Source organism: Fulmarus glacialis, unplaced genomic scaffold, assembly GCF_000690835.1.
Source record: "Fulmarus glacialis isolate BGI_N327 unplaced genomic scaffold, ASM69083v1 scaffold1197, whole genome shotgun sequence".
Lineage (NCBI taxonomy): Eukaryota > Metazoa > Chordata > Aves > Procellariiformes > Procellariidae > Fulmarus > Fulmarus glacialis.
Genome location: NW_009224858.1, coordinates 1 through 16,746, shown reverse-complemented (window position 1 = coordinate 16,746; position 16,746 = coordinate 1). Strand labels below are relative to the sequence as shown.

Genomic DNA, 16,746 nt, shown 5'->3' with positions numbered 1-16,746 from the left:
CTGTGCCTCTCTTTCCCCTACGATGCGGTCAGTGTTCCTGTAACCACATGGTGAAGTTAAACCAAAAATCTATCCAAGTGAAAACGTCAATTTCTGCTAGGCTATTTTTCATTTATACCAATTTTCCAATCTGCTAGGGGAATGCCTGTGTTGATGCTGGGGAACAAGGCAGTGCAGAGACTGATGCAGAAGGGGAAAGGAGTTGGCAACTCTGGGGGGAAGAGGGAAGACCACTGTTTCTGCAGGACACCAACTTATCAGCATTTCCCTTCTATAATATAAACAGTTGCTGAAGTTATTAAAACCAACATTATTTCAGTAACCTGTATTACATCTTATTGCTTTAGTTTCTAAGAAAGTAAACCTCTCACTTTGTAATGACATTGCAGAAGAGTGGCACATATGGTTTGAGCTCCTCAGGGAGAGTGTTCAAGCTGGAAACAGCTCTGAAATAAACCACCCCATTGGTTGGCTGAGCACAGTACTGGACAGGAATTTCATCAGCTAGGGATAAAAAAAAAAAACAAAAACAAAACAAAAGCAAAGAACAACCAACAGCTACCTACTATAAACACATAAAAGCAAAACAACTTCCTACAAGAACTTCATATTAACAGTTATTTTCTGTTGGCACTTCAGAGCCACTTCTTGTGCACCTTGCACATTGCACTGAATGCTAGACTGAAGGATTTTTATTGTTTCTGTCTATGGTAAGGTAATAGATACCTGGACAATTTGGTGAGAGAATTCTGTTGACAGAGGCCACATTTTAGAGGCAATATTCAAATAAAGGAATGGTAATTTTTTTCTGAACAACTCAAGAAGTTTTTCTCCCTTATTTTTTGCCTTCATCACCTCAAAAGTTGAGGAAAGCGGGTTCCCACACTGTATGTTCTCTTCTAATCTAGGGCATCAGAATATACACATTACAATTTTCACAAAACCAGGTCATTTGAGTATCAAAATTACACAGTACTTGACACTTGCTGGTAATTTTTGCAGGAAAGTGTCTGTTAGAAAAATACTACAGAGCAGTATTACCTGCAAGACTTGATAGAACTGTAACAAAACTGAGAACTACAATTTCTTGTCTCCTATCAATCCATGGGGTAGCCACTGGCAAAGTCAGGAGAAACTTGCACTGAAGTTATGAAGGATGATAATTTTTTTTCTTTCTATAGCTCCTGTACATCATATTCCGTAAAAACTAGGTAGGACAGGAAAGCAAGTAAGGAAAGTAAGGATGTCTCTCTGCACAAGCTGCCAGGAGTGCTGCACCCTGGGTAAGTCTTTGGCAAGTGGCGAGATTGCTCAAGAGCGTGCCACCTAGAGAGTCCTCTGACTGCAGGGCAGGGCAGGCAGTGAGTAAGCAGGCAGCAGGGAGCTGGCATCAGGAGCGCTACTGCCAGACCCCTGGGAAGGACGGGTGGCTGGTTCGAGCCGAGAACAGCCCTGCATTGCCCCTCAGAGGCGATGGCGAGAAGCGTCTGCAGATCCACTGCAAACTGTCTACCACAGAGATGGTAGGTGGTGGACTAGAGGTAAAGGACCGTAACATGGACAACAAATAGAGACTACATATGCTTTGTAAAGAGCAAATCAGAGCAACAGCTGGGCAAGCAGCTAGGTAACAATCCAATAGTGTTGCTCTTTTGAGGACGAAATAGTGGTTACACCAACCTGCAAGTGTTGTCTCCAGCACAGTGAATGGGATTTTGGGCTCAATGTCGGACACTTTTAGAGCTGGGAGACAAGAGGTATCCTGAGGTTTGCTTTGAAGAGCAATTAATTCCAAACCTAGTAAGGAGAGCAGAATACCATTTTCAGCTTTTAGAGAAAGTGCTGTTAAAACTACTGAGGTGACACAGATCAGAAAAAACACAAGAGTTTGAAGTTTAGCATTTTCTATCAACAGTTCTTTCAAATATTTTACTGAAACAAATTCTGCAGATTATCGTGTCACAACAGCAAACAGAACACTGTACCTTTGTAAATTCTCTTTCCAATCCCCCCTTCACATCCTGTTTACAGTAACATTTAAACCCTGATGAAGTGGCATCTGCCAGCCTGTCCAGTCACCGAGCTCTGTGAACGCCAGCCCAGGCAACCCAAACCTTGCAGGTAAGAAGCTTCTTTCTAACCCATTCCCCCCAGTTCTTCCTCAAGTGCTATGTCAGTACGCTGATGCAGCTACATTGTTGTGTTTAATTTCACATTTCAGCCTCTTTCAGACTCTAGCTGGTCACTTCTAAGTACTCTCCAATTTATCTCTTCATCTGATTTTCTGCTCCCCTATCCCCTGCCTAGTACCAAAGCTTCAGAAGATTAACGTCACTTTTTTGGAGGATTTCTGTGACTAGACCACTGTTTCCACAAATTTAGATAATTGCCCGGGGTTTCCAAGTTTAAGTTATTGTCCAGAATAAGTTAAACACAACATTTTTTTTTGTAGTTGGCTTTTTAAGTAGAAAAGATAAGAAATAAAACTACAAAATATAAGTTTTATAGGAGCATGGAGCAGACCTCATATGCTCAAAAATAAACAGCTTTAAGGTAAATGGTGGAATTCATCTTGTACTTAGTGCAGGTTAACACAGGAAAGAATAAGCAGATCAGTATTTTAAAACAATTTCCTTTCTTCTGCCCTACTGGAGACATCGATCATTCTATTTTTGAGTGTTAAAACTAACAGGATATACCAATCATACATCGTAGTGTAAGCACTATACTGCATAGCCCCATAACACACATACACAAACTTCCAACAAAAAAATCATCCCTTTCAGAACAAATGCTGGAAAGTGCCTGAAAATTTAAGATATTCTACAGAACACCACCTAAAGAACTGGCTGTGTTTTTAAGCAGTTACTGATATAAAAATATGAAAAAGCATGTTAACCTTTTTCAAAGATTTGGGTTTTTTCTTCTTGAGAAAGAGCATTGACCTTTTTTTCCAGCTTTTCTGCTTCCATTTTTGCTTGTTTATCATGGTAGTCTTCCTCTGGACTCATTGACAGAGTCAATCTATGTGGATTATCCTGTGGAAATATATCCCAAAACAAAGCATTATTAATTTTCAGGGCAATTGCCTCCCATTTTGCCTCAGATTATTGCTTCATCAGCAGAAGATAAAAACAGTCTGTGCATCATTTGGCTTGCACATTATCGAAAGTATCATAAACAGGCAATTTAAACTCTTCACTTCATACAAAACAGTTTGCTACAAGGGTGGGGAAGAGAGGCAGCTTACCACAAGAACAAGTATGAACAACCTTCTGTGAAATTTTAGTACAGAGTCACAATGCCTTAACAGCACACAGTACTCATTAGTTTAATTAAATCAAGGTTAAACAACTGTACATAATGCTATATAGCAGCATGCCACACGTTTTATCTGGAGAGTGTTCCAAGACAGGGAATCTGGTTAAATGCAAGAGGGTTTCATTAAACACCTCTTTCAACCTGCCCAAGCTTGAGAGCACAGAGATCCCATATGATGTAAAATGTGCATGCCTTATCCTGCTCAGAAATGCTTTACATCAGTCCTGCTGCCAGAGAACTCTATGCATTATTGCAAGTGTCACAACTGCTGTTGAATTTCTCTTTGTTTATACCAGACTGTGGAATTTTAATAACAAAATTACTCAAGCAGCTTCCATTTTATATAATACTGAGAGGCTATTCAAAAGACAGTGACCTAAAAAACTGACCATTTCAAAGTAGGAGTCAAACAGCAACATCTGTCACTGACAGACACTGCCAATAATTTGGGACAATGTAATCGGATTCTGTTTTATGAGTTTATTCCCCATGCTTACGTGGGAAAACTACAGAAACCTGATTGACCAGAGAGTTGAAGAGAGAAATGCAAAATTATCCAGGCATAGTAAAATGGACAGAATGAACAGCATTCTCTCCCTTGCTCCTAGCCTTCCCTGCTTTATTAATCTCCAGGCACAATGTACAACAGTGCATATTCTTCTGATACAAAAACATCCAACTATCCTCATTACTTCCTGATGAGTCATGTTTTTGCCTTAGCCCCCTCAGCAGAACTGCATAGCAAAGGACATTCTCAAAAATACTGCACCTGTATTTCTTCCCTACAAAAGCTAAAACCTTCACAGCTCCCTACTACTTGCAGACACTAATAATGCCTTTAGGAAAATAGATTTCAATTGATGCCACTGTCTCCAGTTGCCTTTGAGTATATGAGAACCAGCATTTACTGGTTGGCAGTATTAAATCAGGTTGGCAGTTAACTGTAATAGATCCGCCCTTCAAAACAACTTGAACAATTTGACAGGGGGGAAGAAAAAAAAAAACAAACAAAATCAAAAACCCACCAACAAAACAAACACCAAAAACCCCACCAAATCCCAAAAAATACTTTTGCACTGCTATCACTATTTTTTTTCTTTCTGGCATTAGCTTCAGGGCTTCAGAACTATTCAATGTTATAATGCCTTTACTGTTTTTAATTCTTCAAGAACTCCAATAGAACATATGGAGAGGAAAACAAGAAAAAGAGCAGAAAGCAATTAGCATGGACAGCAAAATTCAGACAGCAGTTCAGTGAACTCGAGGAGCACCAGAACAATCTTACTTATAATAGAAGTCTTTTCAAGGAAGGAGAGATACATCTTGCTACGCCAATACTAAGGAACACGTAACTAGGTCTATAATTCTCTGTTCACATCTGAGCTTCTCATTAGGAAACACCCATGTGCCCTTCTATAGTATGTCAGGCATGTTCAGTAAAACCTTAGCATTTTATCAATGTTCTAGAGTGTGTGTTTCCAAATGTCCAACCAGACAATTTTCCCCATTTTGAAAAGTTTTCACTTCAACCATTTAAAATTAACATGCTTCATTCAAAAGGGCTGCTGTTTACCTACGCCTAAAAATAGGCAGTATGGTTATAAAAAAATTAGCCTTCAGTTTAATTTGAAATACAAAATTGTGATTTAAAAATTAATTCTGTAGATATTTTTCCATACATTTTCCTACCTTAAAATATGTTTTAACTTTTTCCTGAAGAAATGTGGGATTTTCTTTAAGGCACTGCCTGAACCGAGAGACTTTATCTGCAATCTTCAGGAGCTCCACTGGATCCCCATCTTGATTCCAGCAGGAGGCTATATACTGAATGGGAAAGAATGATTGGGTTAGCAGGACAATCCATCTGCATTTCTATAACTGACAGCATCCATGTTCCATAACCACCTTATCATTTTTATTTGAATAGCAGACATATAATGAGTAGTTCTAATATATTTGGAACGGAAAAGAAAAAGCTGAAATCTTTGTTCAGATTAAAGGACTATTCCATCATCATCTGTCCCCTGTTCTCTCCATTCTCTCTAATTTTATCATACCAAACCACCTTTTTTTCTTCTTTTTTTTTTTTTGCACAGGTGTGTATATCTGTATTCTGGAAATTGTAATATTCCTTCCTCACTCCCATTTAAAATAAATTCATTTTTCAGCCCAAGAAAAAAGGAAAAAAGGAACAGGCGGTAGAGACAAAGTAGTACATAAATTTTACAGTCTACCATTTATTGTATCAGTCAGACAAAATGATTTATAATAAGGTAACTCAAACACGTAATGTAGATGGGACTCTGGAGAAAGAAAATAGGAAACCAGAAATATCCCCAGGATATTTCTTTTGGAAGGATTTTTATTCTAGTTTTATTGTCTAGTTTGAGACTAAATTTGCTTGAGTCGCTATTGAAAGTTCTTCAAATACACCACAGGGCAAGATATCAAAACCTTCTCCATTTCTACTCTGTGTGAGTGGAGAAAAAACAAAACAAAAGAAAAGAAAAAAATGGCAAGATATTTGGAAAAAAAAAAAAAAGCCCTTAAAAGCGTATAGAAAACAAATGTATCAGAACTGTCAAAACCACATTTTTCTCACCTCTTTAATTACAAGCAGGTATCGCAAGCCATCCAGACTTTTTCAGTAATATCTATTATTATCTGTTCTGTGGAAATTCCCTAACGTGTTTAAAAGAATAGTATTCTTTTACAATATGCTGGAGTTAATTCTCTTGAAATAGAAGTAGTCACTCTTTATTTGAGGCTTCCAATGGGTCACTACAACAACTCAGTACTGGTTTTCAGTAAGCAACCTAAAAGTTTAACCATATATCTACGAGCGTTGTCCAAACGCTTCTTGAACACTGACAGGCTTGGGGCCATGACCACTTCCTTGGTGTTGTGGTTTAACCCTGGCTGGCAGCTCAGCCCCACACAGCCGCTCACTCAATCCCACAGCAGGATGGAGGGAGAGAATCAGAAGGGTAAAAGTGAGAAAACCCGTGGGTTGAGATAAGACAGTTTAACAGGTAAAGCAAAAGCTGCGCGCAAGCAAAGCAAAACAAGGAATTCATTCACTACTTCCCATCGGCACGCAGGTGTTCAGCCATCTCCAGGAAAGCAGGGCTCCATCACACGTAACGGTTACTTGGGAAGACAAATGCCATCACTCCGAACGTCCCCCCCTTCCTTCTTCTTTCCCCAGCTTTATATGCTGAGCATGACGTCATATGAGCATTTGGTCAGCTGGGGTCAGCTGTCCCAGCCATGTCTCCTCCCAACCTCTTGTGCACCCCCAGCCTACTCGCTGGTGGGGTGGGGCGAGGAGCAGAAAAGGCCTTGACTCTGTGTAAGCCCTGCTCAGCAGTAACGAAACCATCCCTGTGTTATCAACACTGTTTCCAGCACAAATCCAAAACAGAGCCCCATACTAGCTACTAGGAAGAAAATTAACTCTATCCTAGCCAAAACCAGTACATTTGGGGAGCTTGTTCCAGTGTTTGACCACCCTTTCCGTGAAGAACTTTTTCCTAATATCCCATCTGTACTTCCCTGATGCAGCTTCAAGCCATTTCCTCATGACCTATTACTGGACACCGGAGGGAAGAGACCACCACCTCCTGTTCCACTCCACATCATGAGGGAGCTGTAGACAACAATGACTAGCCACCAGCCAGATGTTACCCCATTTACTAAAACTCTTTGAACCCCACCCTTCAGCCAGTGGTTCACCTATTGTACTGTGTTTTAAATAAATACATCACACAGAGGAAAGTCCTTCTAATTGTAAAGCTAGCACAGCACTGGAATACAGCATGGAAGTTTGAGAATCCTTACCACATGACATTTAAAATTACACAGGCTGTCATCTGTAATAGCCAACACGGCTTCACAAAAGGCAAATTGTGAAGACTAATCTGGTGTCCTTCTACAATGGAGTGGCTGCATTGGTGGGTAAGGAAAGAGAAACTGATGTCATCGATCTTGACTTCTGTGAGACCTTTGATACAGTCTCACACAACATCCTTGTCACTAAATTCGAAAGATATGAGTTTGATGGATGGACGGACAATGAATTGGCTGGATGGCTGCATCCAAAGAGTTGCAGTCAACGGCTCAACATCCAAACAGAGATCAGTAACAAGTGGTGTCTGTTCCTCAGGGGTCCATATTGGGACCGATACTTTTCAATACCTTTATTAATGACATAGACAGTGGGATTGAGTGCACCCTCAACAAGTTTGCAGATGATACCAAAGTGAGTGGTACAGCTGATACGGTAGAGGGAAGGGATGCCTTCCACAGGGAAGGCTTGAGGAGTGGGCCCATGAGAACCTCATGAAGTTCAACAAGGCAAAGTGCCTGTTGGTCCTGCACTTGGGCTGGGGCAATGACCAGTAACCAGTACAAGCTGGGTGATGAATGGTTTGAGAGCAGCCCTGCAGAGAAGGGCTTGGGGATACTGGTAGAAGAAAAACTGGATAGCAAGTGCACTTGCTACTGCAATCAAAGCTACTATTCAGGCAAAGACAACAGGCTCATTAAGCCATACAGTGTGGAGTCCAGCGATAGTTTGAAGGCTACTGAAAAGAAGGAAGAAAGATGTACATGAGATGACAAAGGAAAAGCCCTTCAGTGAAAAGTTTTACATTATCAAGAGCCTAAAAAACGACCCCATATTTTGTAGACATAGACAGTAGATTTCTTATCTATTCCTAAAAAAACACCACACACGGGCACACATACAGACTTACAGATGTCAGGGCAAGTCCAAAACTTGTAGACTGATGCTTCAGCTGAATTTCGATTTTGTGAAGTAGAGCTTCAATCCTATCTTTCTCAAATCCTTTCCTTTGGGAAGGGGTGATGAGAAGAAAATCATATCCATTAACACTAATCACTTTAAGTGAAGTTATGAAAATTAATTATAACATCGATAAAGGAAGCATTACAACATAATGTCTTCCACACTGAATTAAAATTGATACGAAATAATCTTATCATGCTGTCTTATTTAGTGAAACTGCACTAATATCATTAAAATCCTGAAGGTTACGTTGATGAATATGCTACAATAGAGGAAGTTAGTAGATACAAGTTTTAAGAGTATCGAACAATATTACTGCTTCTTTAGTGCATTTTTTTTAATGTAACTAAATTTTTAAGGCATGTTATTACATATATATGCCTGTATTATTATATGCCTATATATTATTATATTATCATCTAATTGTAAAAGACTGTATGAAAGAACTAACAGTATTCTTAAAAATTTAGCATTACTTACGCAATAACTTCATCAACTGTTCTAGCAATTATCTGTTTCACAGTATCAATGTCTCTTTCAGCAATACCCTGTAGACCCACACTGAAATAAGCTTCTCTTGTTGAGCCATTAAACCTAGAATAAAACATATTCAGCTCAGTGACAAGTACTAGAACTTAAGCATTAAACCTGACAGCAAAGGCAGAAGAAGGGGAAAAACACCTGTAATTTCCACATACACACACACAGAGGATTTTAAAAGCTAGATAGAAAGAAAAATAATTACCAAAGAGGCAAGAAATGGAACTTAAAAGCATTTTTTTGTTCAATTTCAGTAGTAGTAGCGCACTGTTAAGAAAACATACCGCATATAATACATAGAAAAAGAAAAACAGAAAGAAAAACAGAAGAAAAGCTGGTCTTTTCTTTTCATCTCTCCCATTCATCTGAAAAGTACTTTCAGGTAAAGAAGTCTCTTTTTTAAGGTGAAAATTTTAGCTACCTGTAATGCCAAACACACACATTCAACTTAAGCAAGTGAGTGGTACTTTTAAATTTGTACTTTTAAAGCAGTATTTGTAAAGTAAGCAGTGAAGATGAAGTATTCCGTGCTTGTGGCAATTATTTTCAATAGTACTTAAAAAAAAAGTTAAGATAATTTCGTTCAAGCTGTCAGGCAGGGTTAACCATAAGAAGTCATCTTTAAAGAAACAAATTGACACTTGCAGAAATATGGAACACCTAGCAGTTTGAACCAAAGCCAACAAACAAAAAGCAATAGATGTTCATCAACTCTAAACATCCACTAATTCATGTCTAAAAAACACAGAAGGGATTCAGTGACAGACTCAGATGCTGAATTCTGGAATACTGATCTCTGGACTCAAACTTATTCTTCTAGACTGATTCATCAGCACAGTCACTAAGGCAAATTAAAGCCAACTCACTGTATGGTTCAACACCATATTAATATAGTCAACCTGGAAAAGGCTCAGCAGACAAAACATACAACAACTGAATCACTACTTCAGTGTCTAAAGATGGATTTCTACTGCCACGTCCTGTGATATTAAGATGCCTGCATCGCACTGGCATGCATGACACAGGACTCGCAGGAAACCCATGACTTCACGTAGAGACAGTTCAAGCCAGGCAGAGTACCCTAAGGCATTAAAATCATAGACGAGTGTATTAAGGTTTCCCACTCAAACATCTGAGACAGCCAGTAGAGACGAAGGCATGATTTTTGTCATCCTCAAGTCTAAAAATCAGTGCTTCTTTCTTTCTGCTGACAATAAAGGCTAACTACGATGAGCAGCTGAGCCTATAGTTAGGTGAAGACAATCCACCCACCCTCAGTCTGCAGTGCAGAGCGAGCTCAGACCAGCTGCAAGAGCTAGTTTGAATAAGCAAGTGTTGGCAGAAATACACTTTAGTACTAAGGTGATGGCAAGTTAATGGCAGCCAACTGCACAAAAGCACATTTGTGCCAAACCTACCTACTACTAAATCACAGAATTAAAGCAAAAAAGCAAAGGTAACACAGTACAGAGAAGAGCTAGCAAACTCTTCTGGGTAATACTAAATAGCCAAGATGAAAACCCCAAGTAAATTAGGGCACTGAAGGTATACCATGTTTTTATCTACCCAGTTTTCTTGCTCATAAGCTTTAAACAGTACAACTTTGTTTAAACTAACATAGCTTCTATCGAATTATTTTGACAAGCCAAAAATTACACGTGAGAATGCTTTATAATTAATTGGTAGAAATATTAAAATAAAATTATTCTGGTGTAAATTGCCTGTATGAGAGATGACTTCTCCCAACTTAATAGTGGTTTGTAACTTTTCTAATATTGCTTATAGTGATGAAATGTAAACTGCAACACTTACCCAACATCAGGAGAAAAATCTGTACCAACACCAGACTCAATTAAGGTTTTGTAAAAAGGAGAATTCGGCCCATCAACCAACAGTGAAGACAACAGGCTTAGTGTGAATGTTTCAAAAGTATCTGTAATACTGAAGAAAAATTAGTAGTTCTTAAAAACCATCAAGCTACGCATATGAGATACCCAGCATCACTCAGTTCATTTCAGAAGAATTACTCCTAAAAACAATGTAGAGGGAGCAAGGGAGAAATAATTGCCAGTTATGAACACTAAATCAAACCTTAGGGAACTGAGAGAGTTCTGCGTCATTCACTTATTATAACTAGCAGTGACGCAAGTTAAATCAGGCTGCAAGGGTAGATGAAGTTAGTAGTGGGGTCATAGAGAAAAGCTTGCACATGGCAGGAAATTGAAATACAGGAAGTCAGCATTCCCAAAAGTCTAATCCACTGAACAGTTCTGTAAGATAACGGCTGATTTTCCTTATGTCTATCTGCTAACGAAAAAGACAGGAAAAATTCTGCTTAGTAATTAAACTTTCATTTACTAAAGGAGGATTTGTCTAGCTTTCCCATGGCATTATTTAACTTAAAGATGACATTTATGAAAAGGGATTGGGGGACATGAAATATGCCTGCATCTTGCTTAAAGTTCTAAAATGAGTCTTTGATTCAGAATTGCATTTTGATACACTTACTCTGTCAACAAGTAGCTGATGCTGACAGTTGTCTGCTTGGAAGGATCGGCAGCAAATGAGTCTAAGCCACACGTTACACTGTGTTCTCTCTGTAAAGTATAATGCAAGAAAATCTGGCCATAATTAACTCTCTGAGCTGGGTTTCAAAGAAGTGCTTAAGCTTCTGGACAAGCCAGGGAGGGAAGGAGGTGGGAGAATGGAAAAAGTTATTTTTGACACCAATGTTTGGAAGTTTAGGTACCATTAGATGGCATATTTCCTGACACTTAAGTATCAGTATTTGTATAAGTAGCTCTAAACGCTTTCCATTAATAAGACTTCAATGCTCCAAATGCTGAGGGACTTGAAAACTGGAAATAAGAAAAATAAACAACTGCACGCAATCATTACATTACTGAAACTCAAAAGTAAATGTAGTTTTTCCCTCGCTTTAACCAAAAATAAAAATACTTCAGCTCATTTACACACAAACACACTTATAAACAAACAAAGTAACTCCAGCAGGCTGGGCTAAAATGTTCAGCTTCCACAATTCCAAGATTGGATGTGCACTTTTTTTTTTTTTACTCACAGGCTTTTCCCAGAGTTCCTGTTTCGGGATGTCAGTATTTGATTCGATTCTTTCAAATTTTATCAATGCTTCCTCATGTATTTGTTTCAAATGTTGCTCCAGTGGAAAATTACCATAAGTGAAAAATCTGCATTTCATATGAAAGATTGGGATTAAGCATCAGGTTTTTACATGAAATTTACAGTAACAGCTTTTATTATATTCTGAATTTCATCTGTTTTTCAGTCATTCAGTCACATCTAGAATGGAACATGCTTTGTAAGGCCCCTCGGTAAAGACCCACTAGTTTGCCACATACATAAAACTCTCAGATGTCCTGGTAAAATTCCACATTTTTCAGCTTCTGTTTTATGCTTGAGGCCACAAAAAAAACAGAACTCGTTTAGTTGCAGCAATATACAATGTTCCAAGAAAAAATATTAGTAATTGAAGCCAGAATCCCAGTGCTCTAAAGTTTCAGAAGACAAAATTCTTATGGTCTTCACACATAATGCATAAAATACAATGATCCATGTCTCAACTGATCTATAAAACATGGCTGGGTTCTGTGGGTCAGTCTACCAAGCACACTCCCATACCTACAAGAAACACTGCTGACTTCCACTGGATTAAATATGAGCACAAGGTATGTCTCAGGTAAATGTTATTCCCCAATTAAATCTAAACACAGGTACAGCAGAATACTTGGGATGATGAGAAGAAAGGATGGTAAATTCACTACCATAACACAAGCTTATGTTCCATAAGTGAATTAATCAGACTAACACATGGACCACAAAACTGGTACAGAAGAAACGACAATACCATAGATTTCCCTCCATATCACTTTCAAACGGACTTTTAGCTTAAACACCTTATTAGTACCAACAGAATTAGTATCTGACTCAAATGAATATCCATTATTTAGAACCTGATACAGTAACGTGTGATTCAAGAGCAAATGAACAGCCTTTCATTTGTAACTTCTTTTTATAACTTTTAATCTGGGTTGACTTCAGGGAGGATAGGAACCCCTGGACTCATCTGCGCTACTTGTATCAAAACTCCCTAACATTACCGCCAAATACTTATTAGTATGTTCCACTTCCCTCCGAGCCATTTGAGTTCAAGATGAAATATCTGTAACAAAAATATCCAAAACAAATCCTCATAATCAAGCAGGCAAATGTACTCTAGAAAATCAGCCATCTCTTTTTCAGTAACCCCTGCTTCCAATTCACCCTTCACTTCTCTCCCTAGAACAAGTTTCCTTGCTTCAATGCTGTCCTAGCTGCTGGAGGACATAGGTTATCTAAGCTGCTGGCCATGTGAATGGAAATACTGTATTGCCGGTTTTCCCTCACAAAAATACGAACACAGTGCTAACACACTATGTACCTAGTAAGTTAGTCACAAATTTCAGATACCTGGAATTGCTTGGATGATAATGTGTGGCATGGAACTGTTTAAGCTGCTCCCATGTAAGATCAGGAATACATAATGGATCTCCACCAGACACTACACCGTAAGTGTGATCAGGAAGGATTTTATTCTGCAAGTGCTGTGCAAATATCCTCTCATTATCTGTCTTAAGACGAAAACACTACATTTCAGTAAAAGTCATCAAAACACATTTTAAAAATAAAAGGTGCTCAATAAGTAAGACTTCAGAGCTCTAACTTACACAAGAGCTCCTCCTCACAGAAGCATTTTGTTCTGTAGTCCCATCACTTGGATAAAACTAGCTACGTTAGCATGCCAATTTAAAAGAAAATTCTACAATAAAATCCATTAACAAGGTGCTCTTTTATATGTAAACAAACTTTCAACAGGCTAACTTTAAGAATAACCATGTAACAGACTGTTGACTTTACTGAGGACTTATATTTCACAAAGGAGGAATGGAAATCTCTGGTGCAATAATGCCATTGACAACCTGCAGCTTAAGCTACATCACCACATATAAGATCTTAAAACAAAAATTCACAAAAAACTTACAAATGCCCCTTTCATTTCATTAAAAACAACTCCTTTGAAGACCAGAGGTGTCTGAGGATCAGTTGGGTTCTCATGTTCTAACCTCCAGCCTTCTTGCCTGAAAAAATTAGTAACAGGAAGTGTTGGGAGTTTGAGGGTTTTGGTTTTGTTTTTTTAATTTAAAGTTTGTGTACATCTCAAGCTGTCCACATCTTACCAGAAATCTAGTTGCCGCAAACATGGAAAGAAAGCTGCATCCAAGTACACTGACAGGAGATTTTGAAAATCCTTGGGATTTTGTGTTGAAAATGGATAGAGTGTGTAATCACTAGCTGCGTATAAATAAACGTAAAGAGATCAGAATTTTAGAAAGTCTTGAGATGCATTTTGTCCTCATTTATTTTTAATCTCTCCTTTATATAACTAACTGGAAGAGAAGAAACTTACTAAATGATATGTATTTTTCCTAAGGAATACACAGAAGTTTAACACTGCAATTATTTTACCGTGAAAACTTTGCTTTTGCCATATATATAAATAATTAAATGCATTGTTGTATACTATAAAGATCCAGCTCTATTGGGACTTTGTAACTGCCAACTGAACAAGATCTATTTTGTTGCCTTGCCTTGTTAGTTTTTTAATCTCTCACTCACAACATTCACACTTAATAATAATGGCTCTCCAAAGGGAAATTAAGGAGAGCCGACAGACAGCTCTACTGCGATAAAACCTCATGCATTTTAAGTGGTATTATTTACTTTGGGCTTACCTGTGAATGCATTCATGAAAGTGGACAGCGATCTATTTAACATTTTAAAGAACGGATCTCTGCAAGGATACTTTTGAGAACCACATAACACAGTGTGCTCAAGGATATGCGGGACCCCGGTGTTGTCCATTGGAGTAGTTCGGAATTGTATACTACAAGAGAGAGCACAGAGAGGAATGCACTTATTTGTGGTGAGAAGTCCACCCACCTCCTATCTGCAGCTGAGACTTATCACTGCCTAGTGACTAACACAGCATACAGCAGGGTGCAGTGTTATTGAGTTCTTAAGAAAGACTCTTGAGTTGAGAGCTCAGCCACCTCTTCTAGAAGGTATACAACCTCTGCACTTCTACTTCTGGAGGTGGTACATAAGTTTTCAGCACACAACTAAACACATTTCTTTTTTACCCAAAAGGCTCAAAAGAAAACTTCATGGAAGGTTATGGAAAAAAGAACTGGTTTACATCTGGCAACTATAAGGCAGTTTATCGGAAAGTCCAGTTTTTGGCTCACCAATACAGAAGAGATGATAATAAATTTGAAGTAGTTCAGTGGAGAGCCGTAAACATGGCTGGAGCCATGCCCTGCAAAAAGAGGCTGAGGAAATTGGGCTCATTTAGCCTGGAGACGGAAAGGCAACAGGGGACTCAATAGCTGCCTTCCAATACCTACAAGGAGGTTATGATGAAGACAGGTTCTTTGTATAGATATGCATGATGGAAGGACAAGAGACAATGTTCATAAATTGAAGCAAAAGAGGTTCCAACTTGATATTAAAGAAAAAAACACCCCACCATATGGGCAGTCAAACATTGGGAACAGGTTGCCCAGAGAGGTTGCACAATCTCTGTCTTTGGAAGTTTGCAAGGCCCACCTGGACAAATCTCTGAGAAACCACACCTGAATTAAGTGCTGACCCTGTTTTGAGCAGCAGACTGAACAACAGACCTCATGACATCTGTTCCAACCTGAAAAACTCTAAGGAAGTCCCACAAAGGAAGTACTATTCTCTTTGTTATCACACAAAAATCCAGTTATGAAGCTGGATTACAATTTACAAACCACAAGGTGATGCCGAGATGAAACATTCTATACATATATTAATGTTTTACCTGAACAGATTATTGGAGTCCTCCCGAGCCACATGTAAATACCTGGCTCCCGTACTGTCATGACTAAGCTTCACTGCAGTCAGGAACAGCTCAGGAACAGCTGTCACCTGCATTGGAAGAAAACATCTATATTACAGTGTGACTGCCACTAGGTCAAATAAATCATGGATGATATAGCAATGATCAGTTTGTTGATCCTGTATATAATACTGCCATATACAGTATTAAATAAATTCTTTGTTCCTATGGTTTGTGGGGAAAAAAAAAGAAGTACGCAAACCCAAAGAACTATATTCTTCTGGTATAGATATTATGACCAGAACAATTCCATCAGAAATACAAAGAAAAGGCATATATTCAAATGCCAGTGGTTAGGACAGCAAAAGAAAAATCAAGGAACCCAGTACTACCACTAGCTCTGTCACCAGCAATCGCTTTTTGCAAATTACCTTTACTCTCTGCTTCTGTTTTTTTCTTTAAAAAAGTAAAAAAGAAATTTCACACGTTATTTCCATTGCGGGTTCTTAACAAAGGTATTAAAAGCAGATGAGGAGATAAAATATTACTTGAATGTCTTCCATAAAACAGCACACAGTGAAGTTCAGTTATCTGTCAGGACTTTTAGAAGACCACACCGAACGCTCAACATCTGTAGCAGACACACAAACTCCCGGGTGCGTTATTTACTCTCGAAGAGTTAGCTCTCTATAGGAACGTGTGTTAATGTTACCTAAAGAATTTGGTTGCAGAGGGATAACTACAAGTAACTATCATTTTTTAACTGGCCACCCAAAGCACCTATGCAAATATTTAGTGTGTAGACTTCTGGCCTCACTTAGGCGCTTTCCAACCAAGAGAAAATTTATCTATATACAGTGGAAGCTTACATATATATATAAGCGAAGGGCGATGCTTACCTGCTTTACAGTGAACCCGTGGATTTGCTCGCCCACCCTGTACTGCAGCGCTCTTTCATTAGCGGTCACGACTTCTGATTCAAAGACCTGAAATAACACTTCCCCTTAAAACAAACACGCTCCCACCAGCGGTGCCACAACAGCGGACGAGACACCGTCCCTGACCCCCGCGCTAGGGGACGGAGGCGGCGGGGGACGAGGAGCACGCAGCCGCCCAGCCCCGGGTCGCGCAGGCCTCC

General features: G+C 38.9%; 1 protein-coding gene across 1 annotated transcript in view; it reads right to left on the bottom strand.

Moving 5' to 3' along the window:
• The window catches only part of PITRM1 (pitrilysin metallopeptidase 1), a gene marked incomplete at its 5' end in the record, with an annotated part of 26,895 nt that extends 10,301 nt beyond the window's left edge, over positions 1–16,594 (bottom strand). Inside the window, 15 exons of the mRNA XM_009582266.1 lie at positions 372–504; positions 1,681–1,797; positions 2,900–3,038; positions 5,011–5,145; positions 8,079–8,175; positions 8,612–8,725; positions 10,484–10,612; positions 11,180–11,268; positions 11,751–11,877; positions 13,157–13,317; positions 13,728–13,824; positions 13,924–14,038; positions 14,479–14,630; positions 15,591–15,697; positions 16,508–16,594. Coding sequence (XP_009580561.1) covers positions 372–504; positions 1,681–1,797; positions 2,900–3,038; positions 5,011–5,145; positions 8,079–8,175; positions 8,612–8,725; positions 10,484–10,612; positions 11,180–11,268; positions 11,751–11,877; positions 13,157–13,317; positions 13,728–13,824; positions 13,924–14,038; positions 14,479–14,630; positions 15,591–15,697; positions 16,508–16,594 — 1,799 coding nt within the window. The remainder of the gene's footprint in view (positions 1–371; positions 505–1,680; positions 1,798–2,899; positions 3,039–5,010; positions 5,146–8,078; positions 8,176–8,611; positions 8,726–10,483; positions 10,613–11,179; positions 11,269–11,750; positions 11,878–13,156; positions 13,318–13,727; positions 13,825–13,923; positions 14,039–14,478; positions 14,631–15,590; positions 15,698–16,507) is intronic.
• Positions 16,595–16,746: the final 152 nt, after the last annotated feature.